This window comes from Cavia porcellus, unplaced genomic scaffold (assembly GCF_034190915.1).
Source record: "Cavia porcellus strain 051 isolate PalLab524CR breed Dunkin Hartley unplaced genomic scaffold, mCavPor4.1 scaffold_1, whole genome shotgun sequence".
Taxonomy (NCBI): Eukaryota; Metazoa; Chordata; class Mammalia; order Rodentia; family Caviidae; genus Cavia; species Cavia porcellus.
This window is the reverse complement of record NW_026947484.1, coordinates 56,134,247-56,145,935: the sequence shown is the minus strand read 5'-3', so window position 1 is coordinate 56,145,935 and position 11,689 is coordinate 56,134,247. Positions and strand designations below refer to the sequence as shown.

At 47.7% G+C, this 11,689-nt stretch overlaps 1 protein-coding gene across 3 annotated transcripts; it reads right to left on the bottom strand.

Moving 5' to 3' along the window:
- Positions 1-2,552: 2,552 nt before the first annotated feature.
- Positions 2,553-11,358, bottom strand: Dut (deoxyuridine triphosphatase). Of its 3 annotated transcripts, none has more exons than XM_003471858.5 (7): positions 11,161-11,358; positions 10,598-10,733; positions 8,751-8,842; positions 7,357-7,401; positions 3,421-3,495; positions 3,244-3,314; positions 2,553-2,904 (listed from the first exon to the last, which is right to left on the bottom strand). In XM_003471858.5, the coding sequence occupies exons 1-7, from the start codon at positions 11,294-11,296 to the stop codon at positions 2,848-2,850; spliced, it is 612 nt and encodes a 203-aa protein (XP_003471906.1). In that variant the 5' UTR covers positions 11,297-11,358; the 3' UTR covers positions 2,553-2,847. The 3 variants fall into 3 exon arrangements, with proteins under 3 accessions (XP_003471906.1, XP_003471905.2, XP_063104405.1); XM_003471857.5 differs by having other exon boundaries at positions 11,140-11,355; XM_063248335.1 differs by lacking the exon at positions 7,357-7,401 and having other exon boundaries at positions 11,140-11,357.
- Positions 11,359-11,689: the final 331 nt, after the last annotated feature.

The following is an 11,689-nucleotide window of genomic DNA, read 5'->3' as shown; positions in this document are numbered from 1 at the left end:
TCAGCAGCATAAGCACCTGCCTTGCAAGCAGGCGGTCGTGAGTTCGATCCCCATTACCGTTTAAAAAAAAAAAAAAAAAAAAAAAAAAGCTAAAAAGTATAGAGAATTAAAAGCATACTGCTAAGTGTAATACGCCAGCCTCAAACAGCTACTTATTACATAATCCCAATGAAACGGACAGTGAAGGGGGGGGGAGGGAAAGATGCGTGGGGAGCGCACAAGGGATGCTTAGGGGGGTGGGAAAACACCCGTGATTCAGGACAGATGGACCCATCATTATAAACCTGTCCAAACTTGCAGCATAGGACACGGGTTGGGGGAGCCTAAAGTGAATGCCCACCTCGGGTGATAGCGGTTGTTAGCCTAGGTCCATCGCCATTTGGCAGGAGGTGTGGACAGCAAGTGAGTGTGAGCGTGAGTGGAGGCAGACGGCTCCACAGCACAGAGCACGCTGCTGCTTCCCGCTGTCAGGCATCAAAATATCTGAGAAATTTATAACCCAAGAACCAGTGGCAAGCACAAACACGCAGACTTGCGGCACTAGGTTTAAAATGAAGCTAAAGGGACAGGATACACTTCTAGTTTAGTGACACAGAATAGTGAGTTTCATCCTGGCATACTGCCGCTGGTACATAACATACGTCGATTATTCTGACCCAACCCTGTCATGGTTTGCGTCAGTGGCCCCCAAGCCTCCTGAACTACGGATTTGACAAAATCTAGCACTTGATTGGCTCACTGTCTAGCGCTCCGATTGGCGGTGTGTGTTTCACCCGCCCAGGGGTGGGGTCAGGATATGATGTAATGATGGGAAGGAGTCTCTTTCAGGTTTGCACCTTGCTGTTTGCAGCCTTGGTTAACAGGGGCCCTGGCATGCCACCCTGCCCTGGAGCCAGTTGAGTATGGACTGAAACCCCTAAGAGCTGTAGAAATAAAACCTTTCCTTCCCCAACTTCGGGTATCAGGTAGTTTGTCCCAGCACTGAGCAAAAAGTAAGCAAGACAAAACCCGGGGACCCCTTTTTCTGGCCTCTCCCTCTCATCCCTTTCCTGTTGTCTTACAGGCTGCCTCCAACCCTTCTATCAGCTCTCCTTGTTTTAGACTCCTGAGGTTCCCGTGGTCCAACTGATTACTGTTCATTAAAAATTGGTCTCAGGTGTTCTTATAACAGCATGAAATGTGGTGATCCCTGGCTAAAATGGAACGCATTTACCAAACCTGAGGTTTCTGTCGTTTATAAAATGGGCATTTTATTTACTCTCATCAGGAAGAAATGAGCTGTCCATAAAGCACATTAATAAAGCAGCAGACCCATAAACAGTAACTGACACACAGTGCAAATGTAAGCCCAGTTCTCTTGGCACCTTGCTCTGGCTCCACTGTTGCACTGGTCAGGGTTTAGCTGGACACTGGCTAGTTAAGCAGATTTACCTAAAATTCACCCACTCCAGAAATAATTTAAACACATAAATGTACACAATTCAGTATTTTTTCTTCTCTCATGTGTGGCCTCTGTTTAATGTTTAAAATGCTGGCTGGGTTCCAGTGAACTGATTCATGACTGATAACGGAGCAGGGAAGGGCGGTTACACAGCGCACTGTGGACAGACTGAGACAGGCAGCAGCTCCAGGGGACCTGGGGCCTGTGTGACTCACACCTCAGTCAGGCCTGAAGCTCACGGTGTAACAGACGGTGCACCACGGTGCACAGGGGTCCGGGAAACAAAGTGAAGGAAAGTAAACTGGCGGGAGTCACAAACCAAGCCAACCCCTGGAACGGGTCCCATTTCTGCAGTGAAATGCTACTGACTCAAATATGCGCTCGGGACAGAAAGACCTGGCTCAAGCACATACAAACTAACATTTAATTTTTTTCTTGTTTAACTGTATTTTCTCAGACACGAGCTACTAACATCATTTCAGTGTAAGCCTCAGGCAAGTATACCTTGCACAATTTCCCTGGTGAGAAAATTCGGAGATCTCCACATTACATTCCCTTCGATAAACATACCTCTAACCTAGTCAAAAAGATTATGGGTGGGGCCTGGGAGAGAATCAGGAAGCACCGTCAGAGTGAGGTCCCCCACCCCCAGCAACTGGCTGGTTTGGGAAAAAGCAGGCTGAGAGGGCAGCAATGGAGTAAAGAAAGAACCCATCCTGTGTCCTTTGATCAGTTTTGCAGACCAGAAGCCGGTGGTCTGGGCATCTCCTTGAAGACAATAACAAACACTATAGTAACGATGGGGCCCTTCCTACTGTCTTCCTGCCAGTATCGCTCTCACTGCTTTGTTTGGTTTCACTCCCTGAAACAATATTATAAAAGTTTATAAAAGGGATAAAAGTAAGTGAGCAGAATGTTTGTACCTTCATATAACCTTAACTAAAATGCAAAACCAAACCAAAGCAAAAAACAGTTTAGCAAAAAGTCCACAAGGAATAATTTTCAGCTCTTCTGTTGACACCTTTTTTTAGTTCATTGTATGCAACTTCTATCTGTAAAAAAGTACAGGAGTACTGAGTAAAAGCCATTATCTTTATAAATTAAAGCAACATTATTTTGAAAAAGTACTGTTTATTGAATTAAATGCAGTTAACTAAAAATTGGTACCTAATTAACACCTGATTTTAAATTTTGCATTAGGTTGTCACAAATGGTACCTATACACAGCCTTCAATCGCTGGTTACACACACAACAAAGGAAGTTTCTCAGTGAAGCTCACAGAACTGTCATCAGCAAAATAAGAATTTCAAGTTTACAGATGCACAAAACATCAAAACACTTCAGCCAAAAACATCTACTTTTAAGAAAAAAAGGGCATTTTCTCACTCTTGAGCCCAAATTTTATTTAGTTCTTCCCAGTGGAACCAAAGCCTCCAGAGCCCCTCTCGGTGCTGTCCAATCCCTGGAAGACAGAAAGCTTTTGTCAGTTCTTCCTGTCAGCTCCTGGTGTGAGCCGACTACTTCCGGAGTTATCCTTTCATCTTAGAAACTTTAAAAAGGATCCATATGTTAGGAAATAGGATAATCGCCCAAATGTTAGAATTTCACAAATAATCAGACAAAGTAATGCTACACAATTTTCTCCATGAAAAACATTTCAAGACATTCTAAAACTATGATTTGGATTTTGTTTAAAACACGTGTAGTCATGCAAAACAGTCACAAACACCACGCGGGACCCTAGCTCACGGATTCTCTTCTGCGAGGTCTCATCGCTCTGGGTTCAGTTTATGACACTTACTTCAACTTCTTCTATTTCTGGGTAATAAATCCGTTCACAGATGAGCTGGGCAATTCGATCACCTTTCTTCACTGCAATGGAGAGAACAGGAGCTTATATCTTCCCTTGTTCAAGTCAGCACCAACACATACGTGACTTAGAACACTCACTAGGTTTATGTGAGCATGTTTCAAATACCTTCAAATTTTTCTTTGCCAAAATTAAAAAGCACGACACCAACGTTGCCTCTGTAATCTTCATCGATGACCCCAGCTGAAGGAAGAGAAGCCATGTGTTGGTTTCTGCTATCAGAACACTAGGATTATACGATTATTTAAAAATTGTTCTCATACAGCTCTGAACATTTTATTCTTGCAAATGATTATGTACATCTTGCTCAGATAAAAAAAAAAAAAATCACTAAATGCAAGAAGCCTAGAAAATGGGCCCTGATTTTCTAGCCTGTCACCCTCATCAAATGGTAACCAATTCCTCCGCTGGGCTGGGCACAGCAATAACCCCTAACTAACGCTAAGAAGCCCAGGAGCATATGACAGCTGACTTCAAAGGCTTCTGATGCAGCTTCCCGCTAACACTCAGGCCGGCGTATGCCTGAGTCATAAACAAAATGCCAGAGCACTGAAGGACCTGCAGCAGAACAGGCCAGTGCTGGCAGTGCGGGTAGCTGCCTTACGAGGATCGGACATTCCGGGTTCAGATCCTTCTTTCTGTGAAATCTGAGAATACATGTGCTTATAACTGTAACAGAGCGCCCTTCTCCACCTGCAGTTGGTACCTCTCTGCGATGACCAAGAAGAAAGCAGACAAACTCTGCAGGAGACCTGGGCCACCGCCCGTCCCAGCCCACGGGGCTGACCACACTTGCTGGAATTCATGGACCAAGAGCTTTGAATGACTCCACACACACCGGCACAGGTCCACCACGCCTGCTGACTTTCTTTTAACATTAGGCGCTGATTAACCTAAGAGTTAAAGTGTCTTGTGCAACTCGTTTATGACACTGTGACCCTGGAGAGATGCCCTCTCCCTCCCGCCCAGCAGTCCTCCTCATCCCCGACTCCTGCAGCTCTGAACTAGGGAAGGCCGCTGAGGTTCCCAGGACCCTAGGGAGTACAGTGCCACGCCACAGCTGTGCTGGTAAGCAACTCGCTGCATCCAAAACAAAACCACCCGCCTCTCCAGTGGGGAGGAGATAAGCACAGTCACAGATGTAGCTTGGTGGCTAATGGGGCTGTCTGGCCACACTCCAAATTACAGGAAGACCAAACTAAGGGAAAGCTCCCTCTACAGGAGCAAAGGTCACTCCAGCTAATGCTTTAGTTCTGCCTTGGGGGAAAACACTCACAAAAACCAATTGTTCAGATTTTTCCAGTGGATTGCAGATATTTAAATGAACTCCTCTGCTAACTGAAAGGATTATGAAGGACATGTGAAACTAAACTTCAGTGCTTCTTAAAAGCGCTGATGTAACACCTGAAAACTTGAACTACAGATAAACACATTTTAACAAGGAGAGGTGTGAGGACAGGAACAGGCTGAGACGCCACCCTTAGCTAGGGTGGCACCAAGATGCTGGACAAGGACAGAGCAGCTCCCCTGACGTCAGACTGCAGGGTGGCGTCTACACTTTTCCTAGGGGCCCGGCAGCAGAATTCACCAAGGGAAATACAAACTCTTATTTCTGTCTGCACCGCCGGCTGCCCACTCCGTCAGGCCTTAGCAAAGGACTGATGTAACGCCGGGGCTCCCAGATCATCTCCACGAAGCAGACCCCGCGGGCAGGGACTGGCAGCGGCACAGTACGTGGCTCAGTGGACCAATGACCGCAGCAGGCAGGAACCTCCACCCTGGCAGTGTCTGGGTGCAGGCCGACGCCCCGTCTAACCCAGCAGCTGAAGATAGACAGGCACTGCTGCTTCTACTTTGATGCACATTTTTAAAGTTATCCAAATGACATCAACGCACAAGTAAAAGCTGCTTCCCATCCCGGAGGCAACCAATGACAGCTCTTCTTACAGAGAACCCAGCTGACTGCTTCCACAGAGCCGCTAGCATAAAAAGGCGGCCTGATGTGATGGTGTTTTCCATTCCTTCGGACTTCAAAAGCCACTTTCCTGGCTCAGGGCAGGTACACGTTTCCACTATGCTCACTGCCCCAGGACCTGGACTGAGGCTGGGCCTCCCCTCTACCCTCGGGCAGACAGGGACAGGGCCTCTTCTGTATTTTGCCTATGCTTTTTTTCTTGTGTTCTTTTTCATGAGATGCAACTATTTTTTTTTTTTTTTTTTAAAGTTATGGTACTTTCTGACACACTAAAGCATCCCTTTCTGTAAAGGCCTCTGCATCTATCTGAAAAGGGTCCTGACAGCAGCAACCAAACAGCTGGGCTGCCTGAGTTCTACAAGGCCAAAAAGCCGACAAGGGTTTATGCTAGGGACACAAAAATGCAAAAAGTGTCTAAACCAAAATGAAGTTGTTTATAGGCAACTACTTTGAAGGCAGTAAGATTCACTGTGATGCCCATTCTGGTTTGACTATTATTTTCTTTTGAAGTCCTGTAATGTCTCCAATGTTTCGGTTTTATTGGTTTTATCCTATACTGTTTTGTTCTATTTTATTATACCTGATGATATAGGCAATTCCTTTTAAGGTAGCAAGAGGCATTTTGGTAACCATTGTTGATTACCTTGTACTCTATTTTTACATCATGTACTATGTCCATCCTTGTTTTGACTGACTGCTTTGTTTTGTCACATTTGGTTTTAGTCTCTTCCAAAAAAAAAGTAATTAAGAACTGTGGAGTAATAAAACCCAAAATGTGTACATGTTATTGTAAAAAAGAGAGGAAAAGAAAGTGCTCTAAAAGATACAACTGCAAGTGTGTTTAGGTGTGTAAGATAGATGACCATATTACTAAGTTTTTGTTGGATCATTGAACACAACTGTTGTAGTCTCACTGTTTGAATGTCCACTTTGTATGCTTTAATTTTGTAACTTGAACAACTATTTCTAAGATGACAATATGTAATCTATTAACTAGTGATTTCTTACTGTTTTTTTGAAATTCTGTATTACTTGTACCCTTTTATTTTTTTTCTTTAAATAAAATTTTTTAAAAAATGAGGTAGTTTGGAGTTATTGAAAACATATAACCACAGAAAAGGTTTTCAATTAAAACTTTTTTTTTTTTTTTTTTTTACTATGAGTAACAATGGTACACAAAATTCAATAGTTTCAATTTTTCAACAACTGAAATTGTTGCTCTATGTCAAAATGACCCCTCTTGACCCAGGACAAGTACTTGTGAGCATGAGAACCTCCTGAACTAGGGGTCGGGGAACCCTCACCTGTCTGTGCCCTCCATGGCAACCCCTGCTTTGTAACCACCCCCCATCCCACCCACTTACCCCCACCCCACCCCTACCCCCACCCTGCCAGCTGACAGCACCACCTGGTGACACCACAGGGAGACACCAGGCCCTTCCAAAAGAGCTGGCCAGGAGCAGGTCCTGGTGGCCAGGCCAGTGCTGCCAGCGGCTGCAGGACAGTGTGGGATGAGAAGTGGACAGGGGTGCTGCAGTCATGGGCAGGAACCCTGTTTTAAAGAGGTGCCATCTAAGTGCTTTCCCGCATCCACTGCCAAAGAGCTTATCCATAGGGCTCTGCAGAAATGGCAGAGGCCCAGCACTCACATCCTGCTCCTCCCTCACCCTCTGAGAGGTGAAGGTGACCTGAGGACGTCCTGAAGCATTGATCATTTAAGCCAACTGCAATTTACAATAATCACGCAGCCTTTCCTCCGACAAATCTCGCCTGGACTAAATGCAGATCGTTGCTACGCCAAGGCAGAAACCCAGCCTGGGAGACAGCCCTAGTTAGCGTACTGGCAAACTAACGCGTATCCACGTAACAGTCACCGGAAAATCAGACCCCATCAGAGACACAGCTGCTACATTCCAACCCTCTAGTACTTCACACCCAGACACCCCACAGAGGCAACACAACAAAATTCAACTCCTGAAAACACTAGTGACACCTGGCACTGGAATTACGTATACCTTTTAAGCAGACAAGTAAATACCGATTGATACAATTTTAAGTAAATATATTACCTCCAACATCTATGAAGTATTTGGTAGCCAAGCCAGAGCGTGGAGCTGAAAAACAAGAAGGCAGACAGGGCTGTTTTACAGCAGGATGAGCAGCACTGGGCACAGCCCCGCGGGTGACACGGAAGGCGCCTCAGTAACTTCCTCTTGGTTTTGTAGGGTTCTAAATTAAAATAACAGGCGCCACACCATATGACAAAAGTTAAAGGGGCTTGACTTCAAAGCCAGGTCAAAGGACTTGAGGCGATGGGTTTACTGTGGGCACTGGTATGCCAGGAGGGGGCTGTAAGGATGAACACAAGTGGGCAAGGGGCCAGCGCAGGTGGCCAAGGACATCTGACCAAGAGCGGGGAGACAACGGGGAGAAACAGAAACTGATAAAACAGCAGCTCTTGGCCTAGAACTGGCGACTCCCAGGCATGAATCCAAAGGTGACTTGTGTGAACTAGGAACCAGGGTAAAACACCCAACACCAGTCAAGTGATGCCAAAAAGTAGGCAGCAAAAATTCGATTCCTGTGGTATTTGTTTCTAAAAACAAAACAATCAAAAGCTGTTTTATCCTTTACATTTGCTAACTGAAGCAAATACCTAACTTTTTGTATTTTATTTCAGAATAATCTAAATCAGGCGCTTTGCCACTAAAAGTGACCCCTTTGTGGTTTGATCTGTCGCTGTCTCTTAAAGAGCACCACCCAGGACTCCGGAACAGTCCAGGGCAGAGCCACCATGCTTCTCCTCCCACTTGGGCCGAAAGGCCAGGAGCTTCTCTCACTGCTGATTCGGGGACCACTGGGCATCCTCCCCAGAGGCTCACGGCACATGTGGCCCTTCCATGTACCCTGAGGAACCTCCTGATCCATGCTCTTAACAACCAGTCTGTACAGTTACAGTCTGTAATGCTCTCTGATGACAAATGACTCAGAAACACACTTGCTATTTCTGTCCTGCTCCTCAGTGCAGGCACTTCCTCTCTGGGGCACACAGATATCCCTGCCACAGCCCCCCCAGGTGGTGAAGCCAGAGGCAGTCTTCAGCTGCCACGTGCCCCGGTCCACACCCCTATTTTCCTGTAAGGCACATGTCAGCTACTCTTCTCCTGGTCTTCATAGAGAGGCTGCCCTCCTACCGTCTAGAAAACCACGCCAGTTAAAAAGTCACTCAAGCTTTTGGTATTGCTGCGAGGAACTGGGAGAACCACCTCTCGGGTCCACATGAGCTTCTTCAAAGCTTGAGTAAGAAATCAGAAATAAAGGCAAGAGAGAGGGGGAAACAGAAAATAGAAATTATTTCGGATGGCTGTGCTTGCCACTATAAATTTTAGGTGGCACAGTCCTGGCGATGCCCAATGACACTAAGGTCACAGACTGACAAAGTAGTTACGTCTGAATCACTTACCGACTCTTCCATAGCACCCAGAAGGAAGCCCGATCTGAATGTCCGTTTTGACAAGCGCTTTCTCCATAGAGGGTATCGTGTAATCATAGGCACTAAGACATCGAAAGGAAGCAAGTGGCATTTATTTATAAAATTGTTCTCATTTTTCTGCTTTTGTGACAATGCACACGGAATTGCTTTAAATATAATTCATAAAATAGTCCATATGACCTTAGTTTTTATGACCAATCTTATCATGATGAATTTCCAATTCTTCTAGATAATGTTTATGAAGGTACAAGAAGGTATTTTCTTTTACTATACTGTTAAAATTACAACTGTAGGTAAAATAATTCTCAAAGTTTTGGTGGAGGGAAGGATGTCAGTTATAAATGTGTCTGTCACTGAAAACCAAGGTACCTCTTATTACAAGGGGTAGAAAAGCAGATTTTAAAGAGTATACACCCCACCAACATGGTGTGAAAAGAGGAAAAGAACGAAGAACTGAGGAAAAGGGATGAATCATAGCCAACACTGATGAAGCCCTTTCCTGTGTGCTGGGCTCGGCTCTAATTCTTTCGGTGCCTGAGTTTGCTCTGTCTTACCATGGTCACCTGCAGGATTGGAGAAGGGCAGGGGACAATGGGAGGGCAGAACTGGGGGAGGAGGTCACAAACTTCACTGGCTGAGGGACAAGTTAATGGCTCTCAGCAGTCCCCAGAGAGGGACGTGGCCACTTCCGGAGGAAGAAATCCTCTGAGGTCATGCTAGCAGATGCTGCTACTGGCGGTCTCCCCCTTGAAGGAAATTTAAGAAATTTTACAATGAGCAGAAGTGAAAGTCACTTTAGAGACTTCTAACTAAGTTTGATATTGCAGCGCAGAATGTCTGTTTCTTTCCTAGGAATAGCTTTCTTTAAACAGATAAACTCTAAAGGTATCAGTTCTGGACGTGGCAGTGCATGCCTGTAACTTCAGCACTCAGGAGGCTGAGGCAGGAGGATCACAGCAAGTCTGAGGCCAGCCTGGGCTATCCAGTGGGCCCTTGTCTTAAACAAAAGGCATCAGTGGCTTCTGCGACAGCCTCAGGATAAAGTCACCTATGTGTAGGAGGAGGAGGCTGCCTGAAATACCTTAGATCAAAATCTCCCCATAATCTGGGCCTAGCCACATTTTTGAAAGGCTCTAGTCAAACTGTATCACTAGTCTCTTATTCACTAAAATTAAGGAACTCGGCTACATTTCTTGCAGCTACAACAGCCTATAGCTCATTGTTTTGCCTTTCTATCTTTATATTCTCCCTGCTCCTCTTCTCTCCACTTGAGACCTTTAGTTCCTCTGTTCTGGGATGACCCGGGATGCCTTAACCAATCCTCCCACTTGGGGTTAGACCTTATACTCAACATCCGTTCCCTGCCAGCACCACTTTTCTCACTACCTTAAAGAGTCTAAGACCTGGATGCGGCAATCTAGTGAAACAAACGACAAAAAGTCAAAGGTAGAGGGAGGAACTGAGCTGCATTCAAGCCCTCAGGCAAATCCACCGGCCATTTCCCTATCCCGGCTCCTCCACTCCGGGACTGCAAACAGGGTAAGAGCGCAAGCTCGGCACAATGGGGAGAGGCGGCCTTGTGTTCCCACCGGGGCGCTGGCTGCAGTCCCCAGCCCCGGGCCTGAGGAGGCGGACAAGGAGCGTCCCACAGTCCCAGGCCACCCCATGAGAACAAGGTGAGGCTCCCGCCATCTTCCCCCGGGGAAGGACCGAGCTCCCGCCTGGCACTCTAACAGCTACATTCTGCACTCGTTGCCAAAGGCCCGCTGCACTAAAGCACGGCTAAGGGCGCAGGGACCGTGCAGGGCCCTGCTCACCTGTACAGGTCGTAGCCAGCGGCGCGCGCAGACCCCCGCGTCGGGGCCGTGGCATGCTCCGACAGCCGCACGAAGCGCAGCCGCAGGGCCGCCTCGGAGGGTCGGGCCCGCTTGCTGGGGGACACGGCGGCGATGTCTTCGGTGCAAGGCATGGCAGGCGGGAGGCCCGGAGGAGCAAGAGGATTGGAGAGCGCAGGGTGAGCGCGCAGCCAGGTCTCGCAGAGTTAATTTTCCCGCCCTCTCCGCCCATCGCGGAACAGGCCACTGCGCCGGCCGAGGGGAGCCCACATTCAAACTCTTTACGTTAAGGAAGTCTGAGATGAGGGACTCCTGCAGGCCGCCCTCGGAAATAGAGTTCTGAATTCAAAAGTCCTGGTCCGGAGTAGGGGGTCGGCTCCGGTGGATCGCCCAGGTGACAGAGGGCCACCCCCCATTCGTCAGGGTTCCCAAATGGACTCGCCCCGCCTAACCGCCAATCACGCCCACCCCCAGGCCCAGCCCGCATCCAGTTCCGCCGCCGGCCGACTCTGCCGCACACCCACCAGGTTCACATCCCCTTTTACCGGCTCTGCTGCAGCCTCCACGCGGGCTGCCGGCGCTGCGCAACGGGCGTGATCTCGAGAGTCCTCTCGGTCGCGCGTCCGGGAACGCTGCGTAGAGCCGGGATGCCAGCGCAGGGCGCAGGCGGAGGAGCATCATCCCCCAGCTGTGTATGGGGTGACCTGCATCCTGCTCTGCGAAGTGACCCCGGAAGCAGTCCGGGATGCCGCCGCCCACCAGTTCTGCGAAGTGATTGGCGGAGCTGGCTGGGGCGGGGCAGCCCTAACCCCCTGATGACTGTGTGTGCGCGTTTCCTTGACGCTGGAGTCGCCACGTGTTTCCGGAACTGGCACCGGAAAGCTGGAAATCAAATCCCAGTGCCCTTCAGATTTTCAAAACAAATGCGAAGTGTAGAGCAGTTTTGGAGAAAGTGGCAACTGGAAATGTTAGGATATTGTTGAGAACCAAGGGTTTCCTTAGCTGGTTCCTCCTCTAAAGTGTTTGAATCCTTGAGTAAGATTGGGAATTAAACGCTACCGCGAATTTCCCCGA

Coding starts and splice junctions, on each gene's coding strand:
- Dut (XM_003471857.5), bottom strand. CDS start 11,296: ATGATGCTCCTCCGCCTGCGCCCTGCGCTGGCATCCCGGCTCTACGCA. Junction 3,496..7,356: donor ATACTTCATAGATGTTGGAG/GTAATATATTTA, acceptor CTCTTCCTTCAG/CTGGGGTCATCGATGAAGAT. Junction 2,905..3,243: donor CAGAAATAGAAGAAGTTGAA/GTAAGTGTCATA, acceptor TCTGTCTTCCAG/GGATTGGACAGCACCGAGAG.